Here is a 23,810-nt window from a genome sequence, read left to right on the forward strand (position 1 = left end):
GTAAGGGCTTCTACGAACATTAGGTTCCTGCTGTGGGCTGAGCCATCTCTTCAGTTGAAGTCTTCATCTTAGAATGTGGCCATATTTGAAGACAATCTCTAAAGAGGAATTACATTAAAGTGAATTCACTAGTGGACTTTAATCCAGTACAGCTGGCTTTGTTAGTTTTTAAAGAATAAATTATTTTTAGTTATGCATAACTCTGCAGGGTATGTGTATGTACATACAGACACCAATGCCCAAAAAGGCCAGAAGCATTGGATTTGCTGGAGCTGGTGGCTGTTGAGAGAGTTACCTGACATGGGTGCTGGAAATCTAACTCAAGGCCTGCTGGGGGGCTGAGTATGTGCTCTCAACTGCTAAGCTACCTCTAGTCCAACAAATAATATTATTTAAACAAAACAAAACAAAACCCTTTAAAGACATAAAGGGACAAAGGAGTGAGGACAGGGAATCACAGCCCATAAGTCAAGGACAGAGGTCCCGGAAGAAACCAGTCCTGCCAGCTCTTTAGTCTCCAGCGTCACAGGAGGATGAAACCCTGTTGTTTAACGCCTCCCACAACCTAGCGAACTAGTATATAGTTCCAGAAGTCACGAAAGCCTGCTATATTCCTTGGAGTCCAGAGTTCAGTGACAATCTTGAGCAGCAGCACAGCTCACCCACACCATTTTTTAGACTGACAATGACATCTGTTCAAATAAAATCATGTTCCCATCACACTAGGCAGGAACAGGAGTGCACGCATTAATAGGGGAGTCAGTAGGAGGAAACAGGAGGGAAGGGGAGCGTACTGACAGATGCCTTCGTCCCCTCATCTCCTCATCATCATCCCCAAATGGTAAGACATCCTCCCCATAGGAAAATGCCCCCAAAATACCAGCTCAATTCTGACCCACAAGGAGCACAGCTCCTTCCGGCCAGTCTGACTCTGAGCAATAGAGAGGAGAGATGAGGCAGCCTGGAGGACAGAGGATGGAAGGGAAGAGGAGAGAAGGGCACATCATGTCCTTCCTTCAGTGAGGAGCAGGGGCGGAGCAGCACAGAGAAAGGCTGTGGGGCGTGGGAAAGCGGAGAAAGAGCAACAGAGGGCCCAGATCTCCAACGGCTTCCTTCTCCCCTCACCACTCCCCCACTCCCCCACCCCGAGACAGGGTTTCTCTGTGTAGACCTGGCTGTCCTGGAACTCACTCTGTAGACCAGGCTGGCCTCAAACTCAGAAACCCGCCTGCCTCTGCCTCCCAGAGTGCTGGGATTACAGGCGTGCACCAGCCCAGCCCGACTTCCTTCTTTTAAAACCAAATCTGTTAAGTGGCCATGACCAGGACAAGAGAAGGATAAGACTGGTGAAAAATTGAGAGACTTGTTCTGCTCTCCTTTTCCATTTTTATACTTTTTCCCCCAGTTCACTCTCCTCCCAACTCCCTCTTCCACTACTTCCATTGCTACAGTGTGAAGTGCCTACACAAGGCCAACCACAGACATGCATCTGCATCCGCCAGCACAGGAGAGAAGTTCAGCAGGCACTAATTTCAATTTAGCCAGTGCTGATGAAAGGCAACTTAGTGTTCTCTCCAAGGTTACTCCCTGCTGCTCTAAATGCTCCCCTCGGCTAGGTAAGTGGCCCTGAGAACTAGGTGACCTGGGAGGTCCTTGGAGGTCCAGGGACCAATCAACTTCTTCTCTACTGTGTGAGCCACGCTCCCTCCCTAGCCGATCTCTTTGATTGCTAGTCTGTCTCCCCAGATTACAGGGAACCTCAAATTAGGCTTGAGGGATGAGAACACCATCTTTAGAGCAGAATTCTTTTTCTCCATGTAAATAGGCTCTATTGGCTATATGGGAAGTTTGAGGTCAGCATGGGCTACGGGAGACCTCCATCTCAAAAGAGAAAAAAAAATAAATAAAGAGAAACAGATGAAGATGTGGAAAGAGAAATGGTGGTGAGGGACCTCACATCCTATGTCATATCCATGTTCAGTTTCTTGGTTCCTTACAAAAACTGTGTTTGCACCAGCCTATCGATTTTCCCCTTTAAGTTAAGCTGATAGATTTGTATAAGAGAGCCTTGATAAGACAGCGCCTTGTAATTTACTAAGAACCTTCAGGTACTATCTCGTTCGGGCACATAATGAAGCAAATTACTCTGGTTCTTGGTTTATAGCTTAAGCAATAAGGCCCTTGACCTGGGGGGTTGTCTTCTTGGCTCCCAGCCACTCCCTGAAAAGATGTTGCCACTATTCAGAAGAACAGGACACCGGAACAGAATGAGAATCCCAGGAAAGAGGCCCTGTAGGAAGAGAGCCATGGAGAGATGCAGACATGAAGGCCAATGTGGCAACCTAGACAAAGCCCACGGGTCCCAGGACTGCACACTGTTGCCTTCTTAAACCACTCAACCTTTAGGAGGGCTGATTACACAACAGACAGTGAGGCAGATGGCAGAGTTCGATAACAAATAATAATAATAATAAAATAATAATAATAATAATGTTATTATTAACAAACAGAGCTTGATTCTTAAGTCTCCGGACTGATTTCAGTGATTTATTCACTGCTCTGAGACGAGACTGAAATTAGAGAAAAATAATCAGAAATTTCATACACGTCATTTACATAATAGAAAACGAATTTTAGCTCAAAACATCCAGCTATGAAATTATCTTATCAGTATGTAAATGAATTAAAGATATATGTATGTAAATGTGGACAGGTAGGACAGTGTTATTAAAATACTTAGCATGGTTACACAATGGCTGAATACTTTTCTCCTCTGTGCTGAAGAAAAAACAATTTTTAAGACATAGTTTCTCTGTGTAGCTCTGTCTGTCCTAGAACTCACTCTGTAGGCCTAGCTGGCCTCAAACTCAAAGATCAGCCTGCCTCTGTCTTTCCAGTGCTGGGATTAAAAGGATATGCCACCACGGCCCAGCTAGGCTAAAGAGATTTTTAAAAGTCCACCAAAGACAGAGCACACAACAAAACTCAAGCAATGTTATTATTTATTTATTTATTTATTTATTTATTTATTTATTTACTGGTTTTTCGAGATAGGGTTTCTCTGTGTGCAATGTTATTTATAACAGGGGGAAAAAAGAAATAAAAATCCAGGAAGAACTTCCCAGTGAGGGAAGACAGACAGCTCATGAAATGTTCAAATAAGGAAGAACGGGGAATGCTAGTTCCATGTATCAACACAGGTTAATCTCAAAAATATTAACAATAAAAGAAGGAAGGAAAGAGGCATGGTGGCACACGCATAAACCCAGAACTCAGGAGGTGACAGCAAGAAGAACAGAAGTTCAAGGTCATCTTTTGTTACGATGGTCTCAAATACCCCAGGTCGGCAAGTGTGAGGTCCATCTGGGATGTTTGAGACCTCATCTTAAAAAATAGATAATAAATAAAACTGCCAAGCATGGTAGTGCAACACCTTTAATCCCAGCACTTCAGAAGCAAAGGCAGATGGATCTCTGTAACTTCTAGGCCAGTCTAGCTTGGTCCACACAGTAAATTCCAGACCAGCCAGGGCTACACAGACCCTATCTCAAAATAATAATAACTAATACATAAAATAAATACAAAGGCCGGGCAGTGGTGGAGCACACCTGTAATCCCAGCACTTGGGAGGCAGAGGCAGAGGCAGGCGGATTTCTGAGTTCGAAGCTAGCCTGGTCTACAGAGTGAGTTCCAGGACAGCCAGGGCTATACAGAGAAACCCTGTCTCGAAAAAAACAAATCCAAAAAGACAAAACAAAACAAAATACAAAGAGGAGAAAGGAGAGTGGAACATGCCTTTAATCTCATCATTCAGGATATAGAGGTAGGCATATCTTTGTGAATGCTAGACCAGTCAGGTCTACATAGCAAATTCCAGGCCCCTCAGGGATACACTGTAAGGGGAGGGGGGGGGGAGAGAAAAGATTTAAAAATAAGAGGTTAGCTGATAAACAGTAACTGCCAAAGCAATTTATGCTCTTAAAAAAAGATCAAAAGACTGTAAGAGCAAGTCTCACAATAGCATATCACCACAGAATACAGGCTAAGGAGATGACTCAGAGGGCCGTGTGTCTGAATTCATACAAAAGTCAAGGGTAATGATCTGTAACCCCAATTCTGGGAGGACATAGACAAGATGTGGGAGCACTGGCTAGTCAGCCCAGCTGACTCTAGACTCAGTGAGACCCTAAGCCCTATTTCAAAAAAGAAAGCAAAGGGCCTCGGGAGATACCCAACACTGACCTCTGACCTCCACACACAGTCTGCACATGTATGCATGCACACGCACACCCACACAGTCAGACACATACATCACAGAGAGAGACAGATCAAGAGAGAACAGATAATTTAATGGAATTTTCATAAAAATCTCTAAAATATAAATCTGCACATACTACTTAGGAATATACATCTGAGAAAAACAATAATTCTCAATGGAGTAGCAAAACTCAAGAATCAATTCCCTTCAAAGGAAGAACACACTTGGAAAAAACGGCAGTGATAGCTCTGAGGTCACAGTCATGTCTCACTTCTTAGTCTGGATAAGAAATAAATATGTACACTTTATAACACCTTATACTACTTACCTGTGATAAGCAATTCCATGTATTTATAAAAATATTTCATAATAAGAACATAATTTAAAATATAACCAAAGAATCCTGTAGCTGGTCTTTGCTACTTTGTGGGTTCATCTTTTTCCCACCAGTTATCCACTCTCCCACCCCATTTTACCCACTATCACTCAATAGCGAGGAAGGATAGAGGGGAGAGGAGGGAAGTGCTCTGAATATAATTTCTTTCTTGTTTCTTTGAGCATGACTACTAACAAACTACAACCAACCTCCCTAAACGACCAAAATCAACCAAGCAACAAGCATCCGTTCATGTGGCCCTAGAATTTATATATCCTCTGAAAAGACCCCAGAGTTCCAAACATCATACAACTGCAGAAACTATCTGCAGCTGGCAAAATTACACCCCAACCAGAGCATGAGGCAAATCATAGTCAGCTTCTGGGGACAATATGAAGCAGCCCCAAATCCTATACCTGGAATTAAAACAAAAACAGACTGATAATATTTCTGTGTTTTGTAAAGAATCCAAAATTCCAAAATTCTCACTACAGAATCTAGGAAAAGAGAACTACAATTGTCTCTAGTAATATGTTTTTGTAAATCACAAAAATCAACCCAGCACCTAAATGCTCAAGAATCTTACCTTAAACTTAAGAACAGCTGTGTTAGTGCCTCCTATCTATGATCCCAACACTTGGAAGGCTGTATCAGGAGAAACCGTTCAAAATCAACCTGGGCTACAAAATGAGACCCTGCCATACAAAGAACTGGCCAGCAAGTGAGATAGCCCAGTGGGCAAACACAAGCCTGAAAACCAGAGTTCCACCCACTGAACCCACAGCAGGGATGCATGCATGTACACACACACACACACACACACTGCTCATACAATAATCACTAAAGAATAGAAAGAACAGTCACAACACACGCACTACAGAGATGTAACTGACGTCACAGGCAGATACACAGAAACAATACCAAAGCCTCCTAATCATACTAATATTATTACAATAATATATACTATTATTATAATCATACTAAAATTATTACTAGATGAGCCAAGTGTAATGGTATATGCCTGTAAACCCAGTATTCAGCAGACACAGACAAAATTCAAGGTTAACCTGGACTCTTATCCTAAGCTCTTGGCCAGCCTGGGCTAGACTGAGACCCTGTCTCTGAGAAACAATGAAGGAGCTGGAATGATGGCTCTGAACTTAAGGGTACTTCCTGCTCTTGGAGTTCCCAGCAGCCACATGGCGCCGGCCACAGGCGCCTTAACTCCAGCCACAGCAGAACAAGCCTTTCTTCTGGCCACCCACCTCGGGTGCCCATCTCTATGTAGCATACACACTCACGCCAGAAGAAGGGGCAGCTGCTGTCCCAGGTGAGGACCAGGCCACTGCCCCAAGCCCAGCAGTCACAGCTGCCCTCGCCCACCCTCCCAGCTCTGCTCTTCCTCCTTCCTTCCTGCCCAGGCACTTGCTGTGCCATCCGTTAACAGAACCACCTCCACACCAGGGCCCACACCAGGGCCCACGCGTGCACCACAGTGGTCACACATTCTGTCTTTTCCTCTAAACTAAGCTCTGGGCAAGTGAGTAAGGGTCAGTTTGGGATCACACTTGTGTTACACTCATTAGTACAATTCCTGGCTCAAAAAAGGGACTTTGTGAGAATTTTTCTTTAACAAAATAGCAAAACAACTGTAACACTGTGTCATCTCATCTCTTCTCAAAAGCTTTATTTTCATCTCATTAAACTTAAATAAAAACACATATGCTTTGAGAAGACCCAAAACTATGACAAAGTAGCCAATGTCATAACAGAATCTACATGCAACCTAGAAAAAGGACATTACAGAATAGCATGTTAAATTTTGTAAGTGTAAAGAGTTTATAAAAACATACCTGAATGAAGTTGAATTTTCCCAATTACTCCTTCTACCAATCCCAAACAAATCGGGTTCCAGGCAAGAAGTAGATCAGTGGCTAAAATAAAGTAAGAAGTAACTGTAAGAACATACTCACCAGAAATGTGAAACTATCTTTTGCAACATATTTTAAAATATTTTTAAATTTTAATTTAAATATTTTAAAATATTTTGGGGGAATCAACACCCCCTAAAAGCAGTTATAAAATAAACATTCCCACCAAACATATTACCATTAATTAGTTTGTGGCAAAGCATTAACTCTCAGGTCTCAGTAAGACTCTGGAAACCTGCACAGTTAAGTGGACTGAGGAACCCCACCAAGTGAGGAAAGAGGCGGTCACACTACAAAGAGGGCAAATGGGAGGCCAGTCCGCTCGCCCCCTATCCAGGATATGGCCTGACAATGGCCGTGAAGCAGTCCACTTATGGTAATACACTCTGAAAAACACTGCTCCCCAAAGAGTCAGACATGACAAACAAAGGAACCTAGAAAGTCACTTTCCTTATCTGTGACTTCTACGACGAAACCAACAGGAGCTGCTTAGTTACTGAGCGCCACCGCACCGTGTCCCTCATCTGAACCACAGAATAGACTAGAGTGATTTGTGGCACTGTTTTATCATTTCTTAAATTAATAACACTCTAGACACCCAGAAGAGAAGCAAATTACATATAAAACATGTATAAGGACAAAGGATGTAATTTAACTCTTTTGCAACCAAGGTTGCAAAAGATTGCTATACACATAGTGATAAATGTGACATTTCTGATAGTTCAACAGCTGAAAAAGATTACAAAGAATTCATCTTTCTGCTGGTTCAGGCCAGCAAGATGACTGAGAAAGTGGAAGCGCTCACCATGACAGCAGAATTTACTGCCCAGAACCGATGGGGGAAGGACCGACTAACCCCAAAAGTTGCCTTCTGACCTCCACGTGTGCTGAGGCACATGTGTTAACAGTAAATGAAAAGTTTGCCCTGTGTAGTGGTGTACACCTTTAATCCCAGCACGCGGGAGGCAGAAGCAGTTGTATCTCTGTGAGTTCGAGGCCAGTCTGATCTACAAAGTGAGTTCCAGGACAGCCAGGATTGTTGCACTGAGACAGAGAAATCCTGTCTCAATAAGTTAAGTAATTAAAATAAATTTTTTTCTGCTAAAATTGCATTTTAATTTTAATTACTACCACTTAAACTTTATTTTACTGAAATATTATCTGTCATTCAGAGAGTAACTATACACTAATAGTTTAGTTTTCAAATTCATTTCGGTTTTGACTTCTTTTCATTATGCATTAATTTCTTGAGTCAGGGTTAGCCATGGCTAGCTATGAACTCACGGTGATCCTCCAGCTTCAGACTCCAAAACTGGGACTGCTTCAGACTCCAAAACTGGAACTGTTATTTCTTCTCCATCTTTACTGTTACATTTTCACCAAAAAAAAAAAACAACAACAACAAACAACCAATAGATTTCTTCAGTTGATTGTAGCTATTCTGCAGTGCTAGGGGTGAACCCAGGGTCATAAAACTAGGGTTTCCATGCATGATGGGCACACTCACACCTCAACTTCACTGTTTTTATCTCGAGGAATTAAAAATATCTTAAAGACATATCATCATTTCTAATATTTCTTGTTTTGTTTGTTTTGTGTGTGTCAAAGTGGGGTAACAAATGTGCCAAGGCGCATATATGGAGGTCAGAGGATAACTTGTGGGAGTCAGTTCTTTCCTTCCTCCATGTGAGTTCCGGGGATCAAACTCCGGTTGCCAGGCTTTTGAGGCAAGTGCCTTTACCTACTGAGCCATCTTGCCAACCCTCATTTCCAGTCTTGACATTATGAGATTAAAATTAGGAGACCCAGGTTACAAGTAAAGAAAGAATGCTTAGAAAAATAACATAGTTGCTTGAGGGACCCAAAGAGGACAGGAACTTCCATGGGAAACAAACAGAGTCAACTAACATGGACCCTTGGAGGTTCCCAGAGACCGAATCACCAACCAACAAGCGAGCATGGGCTGGACCTAGGTCCCCTGTGGATGTGTAGTCAATGAGCTGCTTGGTCTTCATGTGGGGCCCCCAACAACAGGAATCTCCCTGAACTTGTTGCCTGCCTGCCTGCCTGCCTGCTGCCTGCCTGCCTGCCTGCCTGCTGTCTGCCTGCCTACCTGCCTGCCTGCTGCCTGCCTGCCTGCCTGCCTGCCTGCTGTCTGCCTGCCTGCCTGCCTGCCGTCTGCCTGCTGCCTACCTGCCTGCTGCCTGCCGCCTGCCGCCTGCCGCCTGCCTGCTGCCTGCTGCCTGCTGCCTGCTGCCTACCTGCCTGCTGCCTGCTGCCTACCTGCCTGCTGCCTGCTGCCTGCCTGTGGATCCTGTTCTCCTAACTGGGCCACCTTGTCTGGCCTCAGTGGGAAAGGATGCACCTAGTCCTACAGCAACTCGTGTAGTCAATGAGCTGCTTGGTCTTCATGTGGGGCCCCCAACAACAGGAATCTCCCTGAACTTGTTGCCTGCCTGCCTGCCTGCCTGCCTGCTGCCTGCCTGCCTGCCTGCCTGCCTACCTGCTGTCTGCCTGCCTACCTGCCTGCCTGCTGCCTGCCTGCTGCCTGCCTGCCTGCCTGCCTGCCGTCTGCCTGCCTGCCTGCCTGCCTGCCTGCCTGCCTGCCGCGGGCCTGCTGCCTACCTGCCTGCTGCCTGCCGCCTGCCGCCTGCCGCCTGCCTGCCTGCCTGCCTGCTGTCTGCCTGCCTGCCTACCTGCCTGCCTGCTGCCTGCCTGCCTGCCGCCTGCCTGCTGCCTACCTGCCTGCTGCCTGCCGCCTGCCGCCTGCCTGCTGCCTACCTGCCTGCTGCCTGCTGCCTACCTGCCTGCTGCCTGCTGCCTGCTGCCTACCTGCCTGCTGCCTGCCTGTGGATCCTGTTCTCCTAACTGGGCCACCTTGTCTGGCCTCAGTGGGAAAGGATGCACCTAGTCCTACAGCAACTCGATGTGCCTAGGGGTGGGGGGGAGTGAAGGGGTAATACATAGAGGGGGGCTCCCTCTTCTCAAAGGAGGAATGGAGGAGGATCTGTGTGAGGAGGTCTGGGAGGAGAGGGGGCTGATATTAGTATGTAAAGTTGAATGAATAAATAAATTTAATAAAAAAAAGAAAAAGAAAAATAACAGTCAACTGACCCACAAGACAGGAGTCAGAGCCTCAATCAAAAGAAGTATAGTAAGACTCTGACTCAAAATCTTAAGTTAAGCAGGGCGGTGGTGGCGCACACCTGTAATCCCAGCACTCTGGGAGGCAGAGGCAGGCAGATTTCTGAGTTCGAGGCCAGCCTGGTCTACAGAGTGAGTTCCAAGACAGCCAGGGCTACACAGAGAAACCCTGTCTCAAAAAAAAAAAAAAAAAAAAAAAAAAAAAAAAAAAAAAAAACGGAAAAAATAAAAAACAACAACAAAAAAAACTTAAGTTAAAAACATCAAAAAACATAAATTAAAAACAGGTATATTGGCACAAATTTTTAACCTCAAACCTTGGGGCATAGAGGCAGGCAGATCTCTGTGAGTTCAAGACCAACCTGATCCACATAGTGAATTTCAAGCCAGCCAGGACTACACAATTTTGAGAACCTGTCTCAAAATTTAAAAAATAAGTAAAGAGCCAGTAATAGTGGTGCATGCCGGTAATCTCCACCGTTATCCAGGCTAAAGCAAGAGGATCTTGAGTTTCAGGCCACCTGGTCTTATGGCAAGATTGTTTCTCAAAATAAACAAAACCAAAGAGGCCTGCCTATCTGACTGGGGTTGTACACCACAGCAACCTGATGCAACACCTACCCCAGAAACAGCACAGTGAGCAGCGGAAACAGGAAGTGTTAAATGCTACGTGTGATTACAAAGTATCAGTATGAAACGGAGGGGGAAACGGGACACTGAGGAAAGACTGTTCTGTCTCATTTCAGATCTCTGTCTGCATATTAACTGCAGTGCCACACAGAACTACCTCCTCTTAAAGGTCCTTTTCAAGGGCTAGAGAGATAGTGTGATGAGTGGCAGGCAGATCTGTCGTACTCTCTCAAGCCCTGATGTATACAAAAGGCTCCCGAGGGGAGCTACAGCTTTGGATCCTGAGAGCCCAACTCTTCCCCCTGAAGAAGTGGTTCTCAAGCCTCTTAACACTGCAATCTTTTAATACCGTTCATGTTGTAGTGACCCCAACCATAAATTATTTTTATTGCTACCTCATAACTGTAATCTTGCTACTATTATGAAATGTAATATAAGTATTTATATTTTCTGATGTTCGTAGGTGACCCTTATGAAAAGGTCATTCAACCCCAAAGGAGTCATGACCCACAGGTTGAGAACCACTGAGTTATGGTTATCAGACCCAAGGATACTGCATGCATACTTGGTCTATGACATACTTGAATTGTCCTGAGTTTCCCTTTGTGAAACATTGCTTGTCTAGCATCCAGCTGACTTCAACCATCATATGAAAGTTTCTTCTGTCTGTCTCCTTCCCTGAAAACTGCATATGTGATGTTGGACTACTTAATAAACTCGTTCAGATAACTCGCTCATAGCTTATATGAGACCTCCTGGACCTCAATTTTCCCATCCCCTCTATTTTCTGATCTCCTGGTCCTTCCTCTCAAGAATCTGTCACTGAAGAATGACCAAGATCTTAGTCCAGGTCAGTGGTGCAACCATTAAGAGCACTTGTTGCTCTTACAGAGGATGATCAGTTCCCAGAACCCACAAGCTGGCTGGAACTCCAGTTCCAGAGCATCTGACACCTTCTGACCTCCACGGCACTGCACACTGAGTGCACTTACTCACATACACTTAGACACAAATATAAAGCCAGGCGGTGGTGGCGCACACCTCCCAACACTTGGGAGGCAGAGGCAGGTGGGGTTCTGAGTTCGAGGCCAGCCTGGTCTACAGGGCTATACAGAGAAACCCTGTCTCAAAAAACTAAAAAAAAAAAAAAAAAAGAGTTTTTCTATTATAAAAATACTGTGATAGTTGGGCATGGTGGTGCACGCCTGTAACCCCAGCATTGGGGAGGCAGAGGCAGGTGGATTTCTGAGTTTGAGGCCAGCTTGGTCTACAGAGTGAGTTCCAGGACAGCCAGGGCTACACAGAGAAACCCTGTCTCGGCAAAAAAACAAAAACAAAAACAAAACAAAAAATAAATATAAATAAACCTTATTTAAAAATCTCTTTTAAAAAAAATAGAACATCCTGTAAAATCATGACTTCATGATAGCATAACTTTCCATTTAAGAAAGTATTTTCACACATAAATATTTAATTAAGAATCTTTCTATTGCTAGGCAGTGGTGGTGCACACCTTTAATCCCAGCATTGGGAATTGAGGTAGAAGCAGGCAGATGTCTGAGTTCAAGGCCAGCCTGGTCTACAGAGTAAGTTCTAGGACAGCCAGGGCTATACAGAGAAACCCTGTCTCAAAAAACTAAAAAGAATTTTTCTATTATAAAAATAACTGTGATAGTTGGGCATGGTGGTGCACGCCTGTAACCCCAGCATTGAGGAGGCAGAGGCAGGTGGATTTCTGAGTTTGAGGCCAGCTTGGTCTACAGAGTGAGTTCCAGGACAGCCAGGGCTATACAGACAAACCCTGACTCAAAACAACAACAACAACAACAACAAAAATACTGTGATAAATGATGAATTTTATACAAATATTTTACTTGTTTTCATCCTTACTAGCTTTAAGGTAGATTCCCAGGAATAAATTAGTAGTCACAACATTTAAAAAATTAAGGCTCTCGAGCATTACCAAATTACTTCTATAAATGTTATGTCACATTGATTTCTGCCAAAAGCATATTTAAAGGTTTATTTTAAAATTTACTTATATATAATGTTCCTGTATATATGTATACAATATATATAATATTTACATATATATACAGGTAAATTTTAAAACACACACACACACTGAGACGGGGTCTCTGTATGTAGTCCTTGCTGTCCTGAAGCTCACTATGTAGCCCAAGTTAGTCTGAACTAATAGAGATCCACCTGTCTCTGCTTCCTGATTACTGAAATTAACAGTATGCAGCCTGGGCTGGTGAGAAGGCTCAGTGGTTAAAATTAGACATAGTACTATCTGTGGACCCAACTATACCACTCCTGGGCATATACCCAGAACGTGCTCCTACATGTAATAAGGACACATGCTCCACTATGTTCATAGCTGCCTTATTTATAATAGCCAGAAGCTGGAAAGAACCCAGATGTCCCTCAACAGAGGAATGGATACAGAAATTGTGGTATATATACACAATGGAGTACTATTCAGCTATTAAAAACAATGAATTCATGAAATTCTTAGGCAAATAGATGGAACTAGAAAGTGTCATCCTAAGCGAGGTAACCCAATCACAAAAGAACACACATGGTATGCACTCACTAATAAGTAGATACTAGTCCAAAAGCTCAAAATAAACAATTTAGAATTCACCCAGCAAAGGAAGCTCAAGAAGGAGGAGGACTTAAGTGAGAGTGCTATGGTTCCTCTGAGAAAGGGAACATAATACTCACAGGAGCAATAAGGGAGGCAATGTGTGGAGCAGAGTCTGAAGTAAAGGCCACCCAGAGACTGCCCTACCTGGGGATTCATCTTATAAACAGTCACCAAACCCCGACACTATAACAAGAAGTGTGTACCAAAAGGAACATGCCATGGCTGTCTCCAGAGGGGCCCTGCCAGATACAAATACAAAGGCAGAAACTAGCAACCAACTATTGGACTGGGCTTGGGGTCCCCAATGGAGGATCTGGAGGGTGGTCCGGAGGAGCTAAAGGGGTTTACAGCCCCATGGGAAGAACACCCAGATGCCTCAAGACTCCCAGGGACTGAACCATCAACCAAGGGGTACACATGGTTTGAGCCAAAAATGTGGCAGAGGAATGCCTTGTTGGGCATCAGTGGGAGGAGTGGTCTTTGGTCAGGTAAAAGCTCAATAGAGGCCCCAACAAAGGGAAGGGGGGGGGGGGGTGAAGTGCGAGTGTGTCCGGTAGAGGGGCATATACATAGAGGTAGGGGGTGGGAGGAAGGGTAGGGAATCTTTGGGGAGGGGGGCTTTTGGGAGGGGGGAGATTGGGAAAGATTTTACCATTGACAATGTAAATGAAGAAGATACTCAAGAAAAATTAAAAAAAAAAAAAAAAAAAAAAGAGCACCAAAAGTTCTTTCAGAGGTCATAAGTTCAGTTCCTAGCAACCACATGGTGGCTCACAGCCATCTGCTTTGCCCTTCTTGTTAGTATCTTTAATTTCCCTGTGAGACTAAGACAGGAAAAATATTCCTGCAGGTTAAGAGTTCTGCTTGCAGTTAATAATAAATTCCTGTTTGTCCAAACAAAACATAAGATGGTTTGTTTGACCCATCTGATGGAATGTGCCTGATCACAAGTGGGCAGGAAATACATGGGCAGGAAATACGTCAGGGTGTATGCTTGTCCCTGACTGGAACTGATAGGAAATATGAATGATCAGTTTTACCTTGTTAGGCCTCTACAAAACATAGCATGTGGCCATTTTCTGGAAACTCAGAGGCGGACTTGACTAGAGTCAATCCTGGTGCGTATTTAATTAAAACTGGCTTTAAATTGTAAAGTGGTCTTATTCTTGACCAGTGGGATTAACACTAGCAGATGTGAAGCCCTAGAGTATATTTCTTGTTGACCTATGAATCCTTTGTGTACTCAGGACTTCAAATCTTTGACTTGTTTGCAGATGCTGTGTTTTTATCTTTTGTACAAATCTATCTTAAAGTTTAAAAGAGCATTCCTTACCTAGCACCAATTATGAATTAGCTGCTTTATCTGTTACTTTTAAATGTGTTACTCTAACCTTTACACCAACAACCAGTCTGTCAAGCCTCTATCAGACATGCCAAGTCTCACATCTGCCAACACAGATGTCCTGCTGAAGAGAGAGCACCAGCTCTCTTAACCCTGACACCCTGCCCTCCAGAGGTTACAACTGTAATAAGCCTCACGGCCAGGACAAGAGGGACTACTGAAGATGTGCTCTGGAATTTGTTCCATTGTCAGGGACATACATGTCGAATACCTGTAAGGACGCAAGCTCAAAGATACAGAAGTAAAGAAGCAGGGTGAGGGCTGTCATTCAAAGGTAGAGGGTTTGCCCTAGGTCCAGGCAGGGGCAGCAGAGATGACTAGGTGGTGACAGTGATTGCTGATCAATCATGAGGCCTACAGTTTGGATCCCAGGACCCACGGAAGAAGCTGGGTGTCCAGCCCCCAATTTGGGGGTGAAGGTGGAAGCACAAGAATCTCTAGGGTTTGCTGGCTCCTAGCCTAGCTAAGAAAACACAGCCTCGGGTTCAGGGAGAGACCCTGACTCAATGGAATAGGTCAACCAAAAAAGAAGACTATACCAAAGGCTCCCTCCTCGTCTCTATATGTGCACAGACACATGTAACCAACCACCCGCCCCCCCACTCCACTATTCCCCACACAAGCACACATACATCACTGTAGAGAGAATCTATTAATAAGCATCACCTGTCAATAAAAAAAAGCTTATGGCCAATGAGCTGAGGGAGAAAATAGGAGGTGGGACATCCTGCAGAAATAGAAAGAATTCTGGGAAATAGTCAGAGGCATGGGAGATTCACCATAAACACTGTGGATGGAGATATACCAGCAAGTAGCTAAACTCAGGTTAGAATAAACAGATTTGCCCCAGGAACTCTGAGGAAACAGACATCAGAAGACAAGGGGAGTAAACCAGCCATGTAGCTGAATCCAGTTAGAATAAAAGGGATAGTACATTAAGAGCAAGTCAGAGAACAAGCTAAAGCTTATGGCCTAGGCATTTATTAATAAATAATTAGAATCACAGTTGTTATTTCTGGGAACTAAGTGGCTATGAGGAAAAGCTTCTTTTTTTTAACAATACACAGACACAAACAACAAATAAATTAATTAAACATAAACAGCAACAACAATAGAGTAGTATCTAGGCAACATAACCGTAGGTTCGGTGGACATCTGAAGAGGACTGGCAGCAAACTGAGGCCAGCTAAGGAGAGACTTAGGGAAGCAAAGGGCAGTGAGCCCGCACTTCCTGGAGTCTACAGTGGGCAGGCTTATGGCCGGGGGTTTTATCTCAGGTGGCAGAACCAATGCTCACCCAAAAGTTAAACAGTGCTTGCAATTGTCTGAGGTCCACATTGAGAAATACTGTTCACACCATGACCTGGTGAACACATTCAAATATGTAAGTGGCAGAAATACAGCTTCCTGGATGGGGACTGGGAGCAGGGAAACCAGCAGTTACTGCAGAAAAAGAAATGACAAACAAGCTTGGGAGGTGGGGAGGCAGCAGACTTGTGAGTCACCAAGTCCCCTGCAGATACCAGACACAAGACGTGCATATGATGCACATGTACATATAGAAAATAAATAATCTAGAAAAAAATCTAGATTTCTAGAAAAAAAATTCTAGATAAAAATCTAGAAAAAATTTAAAAGCTGGAAGAAGAGGTTGGGATGGCTCAGTGGGTACAAGCCTACTGTACAGGCATGATGACCGAGTTCAGATCCCCACACCACGTAACAGGCAGAGCCCAGTGGCAGATACCTGCAGCACGGGCAAGAGGGCGACTGGGGCTTACTGACAGTCATTTAGCTGAGGCAGGGAGAGGGGGACCTCCAGGTTCAGTCAGAGACTTGACCTCAAAGGTAAGAGAGCAAAGAGCAATAGCAGATACCTGGTAACCTCTCCTGGCCTCTACATACACACACAACACTACACACACACACACACACACACACACACACACACACACGCAACAGGAAACATACACACAATAGGAAACACTTATACATACACAATAAACACATCCATACACACACAACAGGAGGCACATACACACGTAAACATACACAGACACAGGACAAAAACACACTCATATACCAAAACACACATTCCAAAAACAAACAAATATTAAACAGTGTATTACAAAGATTAATAGTAAAAGAGAAGTGACACCTCAGAGGACACACTGGGAAGGGTGGGAGAGAAAAATGACTGTATACTAAAGATTACACTGAGGGTGGAGATCAGCTCAGCCGGAAGAAGGCCTATCTAGCATATACAAGGCCCAGGGTTCATCCCCAGCACTGCATAAAGTAGGCATTCCTATATTATGGTAGTAGTGAGTTCAAGACTCTACCTCAAAAATAAAATAGTAAGAGGAAACAGTAAAGGAGAAGAAGCACATGAGGACACATTCTGAAGGACAGAGATGAGAACCCAAGTCCTCCTCCTTTACCAAGGGGAAGGACATGCAGCAGGATGGGAAGATCACAGAAAAGTCAGCAAATGTTCTGTGGCTTCCACACAGACACATATCACTAAGTGTGTGCATGCAAACACACACACACATACACACTCTCTCTCCTAGGCTTACCAAATATATATTTTTAAAAAAGTATCACAAAAATAATAGGAAAAGAGATGTAACACCTCAGATGACACACTGGGAAGCTTATGTGCATACATATTTTAAGGTTATTTTCATTATTTATGTATACATACGTATGTAAACGGTGCCCACAGAGGCCAGAAGGTTGTAAGCCACCCAGTGGGAGTATTTGCCTAGTTTAACATTAATGCCAAAAAAAAAAAAAAACCCACATTCAGCATTAAAAAGGATAACTATGAACACTGCTAACTTAATCATTACTTCTACACCACACATCCTTGGAAACAAAGTCCAAATTCCTTAGAAAGGCTTTTAAGCTAAGTGAAGGAGGGAGGGGCTTGATGATACATGCCTTTAATTCCAGCACTCAGGAGATCTCTCTGAAAGGCAGGCCAGCCTGGTCTACATGAGGAGTTCCAGGACAGCCAGGACTACATAGAGAGAACCTGTCCCCGCACCCCCATGCACACACACCCAAAAATGTAAAAAATATTTAGAAGAAAGGTTATCCTGCCTGCCCTTCTCCACGATCAGCATCCTGGCCTGAAGTCACCGTCCACCCCTTTGAGGTTGGGTCTGGAATGCTGCTTCCTGCCCACTTCTGCCTGTTCTTCCTTCTACCCTCAGAACAAGGGTTAATGGTCTCAAGACACATTCCTCACTCCTCCCACCCTAAGAACTAATCTTACATTTGTGTAGCAAATCTCTACCTCAGCACCTTGCTTTAGTGAATGTAATTATTGACTTGACTAACTCCTTGATCACACAGGAACTCATGAAAAACAGGAAACTCAGAGACCTTTTAAAGTTCAGCTGTCTGTTCTTAGTGCATGGCACTGTAGGTTCTGAGCTAAACAGGCCACTTCAACATGGAAAGGAATTTACTGTAGTCAGATAATATTTAAGTAACCACACTGGAAAGGTTACTATTTAAATTGATGAAAATCAAATTCATGTGGCCTATTATAGATGTGACCATCAAGCCTGATGCTATAAAGCGACTGTTACCATTATCCAGCTGGTTAACATCAGAACAGTCTCCTATTTGTAGTTCAAGGGGATTCTTTCTAACATATCTCCAACACCATAGGTTTCCTTATCAAATACCCCCTGATGTACCACTCCCGTATTTGCATGGGACTTGAGGTGGCTATCATCATTCCAGCTGTCCCAGCCAAAACCGACAAGCCATCTGAAATGCCTTTGTTTCTCATCAAGACCTATTGGTTCTCTCCTCTTGATATCTGATGATTACTACACTTCTTTCCATTCCAGGCAGACAAGCCACACATGGCAGAGAGAAAGCTTCAGAGAGGGTTAGCACCAGAAAAAGCATACTCGAGTTCTGATCAGCACCCAAAAGAGACAGAAAAAAGGGAAAAGGGGCAGAAGTCGGACCTGAGCTACTGGGTAGGGCCGAGAAGCAAAAGTTGTTTGGCCTGTCTCTATAGCACAGCTTAAGAGAGGGCTATGCCTTCCTAGGGCTAGCCCCTGTGAGTGGTCTTTTATGTTTGGGTAGCTTGGAATAACAAGTGCTGAATGTACTGGGTGCACAGAAGACTCTTAAACACTGTAAGTTCTTCGGGGCTAGCCGGCAGGAGTGGAGAGAGCTGTGAGAACACAAGGATCAACTCAAGGCAGTAAAGTCAGGAGCCGTTTGCCTCCAAGCAGGCTAGATTTGCAGTTGAGATACAGTAAGTCTGCAGACAACACACAAGAGAGCGCCAGTTTGAAATCCGAGACACGGGTAACTCCGAGGAGCGGACTAAGGTGCCTTGGAGCTAACTCTAACATCTAAAACATGTGGTTTGCATGTGGCATAACCACAGCTTCCACATGGTACTCCAGACCAAGGACCCTAGCTCCACCACAGCCTGAACCCTTTTCAGCTTTGCTTTGGAAATGCTATCCAACTTAACAAGGTTTCCATAAGGACAAATGAATAGTGTGATAATAGTAATAATGTCAGTAACTTTCAGTTCAAGTAGAGAAATGTATACATATTTAAGAGTCCAGAATCTCACAGCCCAACAATTTGCCTATACATTTTTATTTTAAGAACCTACAAAAGCTTTTAAAAGGCAGGTAGAAGGGTGGCACACGTCTGTAATCCCAGCACGTGGGAGGCAGAGGCAGGAGGATCCCAAGAAATTTAAGACCAGTGTGGTTATACAATGAGTTCCAGGGTTACATGGCAAGTCTCAAAAAAAAAAAAAAAAAATTACAACAAAACAATTAGGAGAGACAGGGAGAGAGGAAGGGAGAAGGAAGGAAGATGGAGCAAGAGGAAGACAATCTAGATTCCACATGGCTTTAAATAACCACAAGTAACTATAAAATATCATAAAAGGATAGAATGATTGGGATACCTTGTCTAATCTAGGTGGGCAGCTTGTATCATTAGCAGTTGGCTCAGATATTATTGTGTGGGCATCTTGTGAATTGAGAACTTATTGATATATACATCTGACTGATTATTTATAAAAATTATATATATATATATATATTTAATTTTAATTTTAAAAGTTTTATGCTTTTAAATATTAGAGTAAGGCTATAACTTCTAAAGCCTTCTTCAGGTGATAATTTATGAAGATATCATTATGCCTAGATTTATCCCAGAATTTTATTTCCTCAGAATATGAAACACTGAGCTATAGCTCTGATGCAGGTTAAAACTGGACATCCAGTCTGAGTGTCAGCAAGCCAACAATGATCCAAATAGCAAATCAAGCGTGACAGCCAGCCTCCTCCCTCTCCTCCATGGGAGCATCTAGAAGCAAAGCCTAAAAGAAGGAAGCTGTGTATGGGAGAGTCATAGATACTGGTGATGTTAATTACATTGGTCAAAATAAGTACTAGATCCCAAGTCTTATAAACCACAAAGGGATATGAATAGAATGTACAGGGAGGTAGGTCTCTTTGTTTTTTTTCTTTTTTGAGACGAGGTCTCATTAGGCTGATCTCAAACTCAGAGACCTGCCTCTGCCTCCTGAGTGCTGGAGTTAAAGGCATGCACAATCATGATCCCATGACGGGCTTTTTTGTTTGTTTTGTTTTTAAAGGGATACTAAGAGAGTAAATCAAAGTCCTGAGCATGTTAGGCAAGTAACTACTCTACCACTAAAATACATTCTCAGTCTAGGTTTTTACAGTGTAGCTTTGACTACCTTATTCCCCTGCTATATTTGACCTCAGGATATGTAATTTTTTTTTTTAAATCTGATGTTGAGGCTAGGCATGGTGGCTCACACCTTTAATCCCAGAACTTGGGAGGCAGAGGCAGGCAGAGCTCTGAGTTCAAGGCCAGCCTGGTCTACAGAGTGAGTTCCAAGACAGCCAGGGCTATACAGAGAAATCCTGTCTCGAAAAAACAAAACAAACAAAAAAAACAAAAAAAGCAAAATCTGACATGGAAGTCAGAGGACAATTTGCAGGAGCCATTTCTTTCCTGTCGTTCTCAGGATGAAAACTGCAGTCATTAGGGTCAGCAACACTCACTTTTACCCATGAGCCACCTCCATGGCCTGCAAGTGTCACCTTTCATCAGCAACAGAAACATACCTGAAAAAGTCTGAGCCACCCAATTACAGACAGAGAAAACAACAGGCAAGGAAAAGAACATAATAAATGTAAAAATAAATAAATGGCAGAAATAGCATATTAATAGTTGTGATAAATGTAAGCATTTTCGATAACCAAATAAACAGCTATTAAACACCAAATCCTATTTTGTTTACCTGTGTGCACCTGTGACTGGGGACAGTGCTTGATGCCTAAGAGGCAGCAACAGTCACTCAGCTAAGTGAACAAACAAAAAAGATGCACAGGGTAAAAACAGATGTCTCTCAACAACTGGTGACTTTCATAAACCACCACAGCAAGACTAACATTTTAAGGGTGTTTGTTTGTTTTTGCATAGTGCTAGAGCTCAAACAGAAGGCTTACATATTAATATGAACCCATATGGCAGTTTACAACCATACTTATGTCCAGTTCCAGGGTATCTGGCAACCTCTTCTGGCTTCCAAGGGCACCAGGCATGCATACATACATACATGCAGGCAAAACACTCACACACATAAAATAAAAATAACAAACCTTTTAAAAATAATAATAACGGTGAGGGTAGTGCACATCTTTAATCCCAGCACTTGGGAGGCAGAGGCAAGAGGCAGGTGGATTTCTGAGTTCAAGGTCAGCCTGGTCTACACAGTGAGTCCTAGGACAATCAGGGCTACACAGGGAAACCCTGTCTCAAAAACAAAATAAATAAATAAATAAATAAATAAATAAATAAATAAATAAATAAATAAATAAAAATAAATAAATAAGTCTATGAATGTGTTAGGTCAGGCGAGGTAGTGCACACCTTTAATCTTAGCACTTGGGAGGCAGAGGCAGTAGGACCTCTTAGAATTCCAAGGCAGTCTGGAATTCTTACACAGTGAATTCCAGGCCAGCCAGGGCTATCTAATGAGACATTGTCTCAGAAAAACAAAAAACAAACAAACAGAAAGCTTTGGTCTATCAGTAAAACTAATACTTGGTGATGAGACGAACTTAAGACAAAGCTAAAAAAAAAAAAAAGACTTAGTAAAAATTGTCTTTAAATCCCTAGCATGTGCACTTAATTTCTTAGAGCAATGGCCCCCGGGACAGGAAACAGTGAGACCTGAACAGGTTCTGGAACTGCCATTGGGGACTCATGGGTTTGGGGAGCTGCTGAACTTTATTGTTTAGTACAATATAAAATGGACAGAGTGTGTGTGTGTGTGTGTGTGTATGCATATATGCACACATTTTAGGTAAACCTGAAATACATTATAATCTTATTCTTTTCTAAGAAAATAAGTTAGCACTAGTGAACCTAATGCATAGAGAATGTGTAGAGATGGTATTTGTCCAGGTATATGCAACACCTAAGGACTTGACACTGTCAATATTTTTAAATGGCTACTCCGGGGGCGGAACTGATCACAATGGCAGAGAAGGTGGTCATGCCTTCTGCTGGTCCTCCACAGAGAACACCCATGTACTGAACCGCTCCAACAGTCTTTAACCTGTCCTGCAGCTAGCATGCTAATTCAGAGAGAAACATTTTAAATTCACAAATAAATTTTAAAGCTTAATGTTGTCAAAGTTACATAATAAGAGTTGTTTACAAACTACATAAGTATAGCATTTTACAAATAATGCCAAATTTTAATTCGTGAAATAATAAAGAAACATACAGCCAAAGTCTGTAATTCAAATAAGCTCAACTGACCACTAAGTCAACAGTTCCACTAATTTCAAGTCCATCTGGCAGCAGCACACAGCTTCTATTTTCATATGCCCTTCTCTTCCTGGTACACAGAAAACAAGTGATTAAGCACTGGGTGCCTGCAGAGAGCATGAGTCATTCATTCCAAGATCCCAGAGTGAGGGCACTCCCTCAAAGCAAGAGCCAGCCGGCATAGTTTTACACAGTTTAAAAGCAAGTTTCATCTGTGTCTTTAAAGAGGGGGCAGGTAGTTTATGCATATCTAATCAGACCCCAGTTTCACTTCCTGCTAAAGACAAAGGCTATTATTGCTCTGACAATCATCAACACCAAAATCAAAAGGATGAAGCAGCAGCTTTAGGACGGGGACTGAAAGCTCCATTGTTAGCTCATCAGGCTTTCAGCCTCAGAATTTAAAGAGGCTGGAAGACAGGGTAAGTGATAATCTCATCCAGGTTCCAATTTAAAGTTCAAAGTTTGATCTTCATTTCCTCAGCCTCCATAGTGGTTAGTATTTCTCTACTAGGCAACATGCTGAAGAATTCATGCAATTCAGAAGTTCAGGCGGCTGGTGATTTCCCACTGTAAAACCAAGCTCAACCAACAGCTATCAATCCAGGCTGCTCACTAGCATCGCCTAAATGTCCTATAAACTCCTGATGCCTGGGCTCATCTAGAAGAGTTGGACTTAAACTGGCCAAGGTAGGGTCTCAGCATAAACATAAGTTTTTAAATTCATCTAGATGATTCTAACATAGAACCAGGTTTGGAATTGTCTTGCTGGGGCTGAAGAGATAGCTCAGTGGTTAAGAGCACTGACTGCTCTTCTGAAGGTTCTGAGTTCAATTCCAAGCACACACATGGCAGCTCACAACTGTCTGATGCTTTCTTCTGGTGTGCAGATGTACATGAAGACAAAGTACTTAACTACATAAAATATATAAATAAGCAAACCATTAGAATTATCTTGCCTAGTGACTATAGCTCCCTGGGAAGAATCCATTTGAGTAGCTTAGTTTTACTCTTATCAGTCTGACTCACGAGTGATGGAACCCATAATACACGAAAGTCGGAAAGATCCCATTGCACAGATATTACCTAATACAGTAACTTGGCATGAAGGCTGGTCTACATCCAAAACCAAGAGGTGGGTACCTATTCAGTAGGTAGAGGGTGTGCCTAGCACCCACAAGACCCAGGGTTCAATAGTCAGTGCTATGTAAACCAAAGAAGGTGAGGTACTCCTGTAACTCCAGCACTCAGAAGGTGTAGAGAGGTTATCAAAAGCCAAAGTTATCCTTGGCTACGTGGTGAGCTCAAGGCCAGTTGGAGGGAGGGAGGACTATGAGAGGTAAACGGATGGACACTAGGATTTCCCTTTCCTCATCTTTAGACAAAGTTAAAAGATGCATAAAGCTGGCTACACTTCTAACACTAAATAGATGCAACCTTTCTCTCAGCTGGTTTTTAAATAATTGCAGCTTTTTTCCCTAAAAACTTTGTTTAAAAGTAATTTACTCTTTTGTAGCTCTAGGATTGCATGTATAGTATATACT

At 43.0% G+C, this 23,810-nt stretch overlaps 1 protein-coding gene across 2 annotated transcripts in view; it reads right to left on the minus strand.

Annotated features, from left to right (window-relative positions):
• Inpp5f (inositol polyphosphate-5-phosphatase F) overlaps positions 1-23,810 on the minus strand; it is a 95,030-nt gene that overhangs the window by 62,023 nt on the left and 9,197 nt on the right. For both annotated transcript variants that reach the window (XM_052197359.1, XM_052197369.1), the window contains exon 2: positions 6,488-6,568. In XM_052197359.1, the coding sequence (XP_052053319.1) occupies positions 6,488-6,568 (81 nt within the window). The remainder of the gene's footprint in view (positions 1-6,487; positions 6,569-23,810) is intronic.

This window comes from Apodemus sylvaticus, chromosome 1, assembly GCF_947179515.1.
Source record: "Apodemus sylvaticus chromosome 1, mApoSyl1.1, whole genome shotgun sequence".
NCBI classification, from domain to species: Eukaryota; Metazoa; Chordata; class Mammalia; order Rodentia; family Muridae; genus Apodemus; species Apodemus sylvaticus.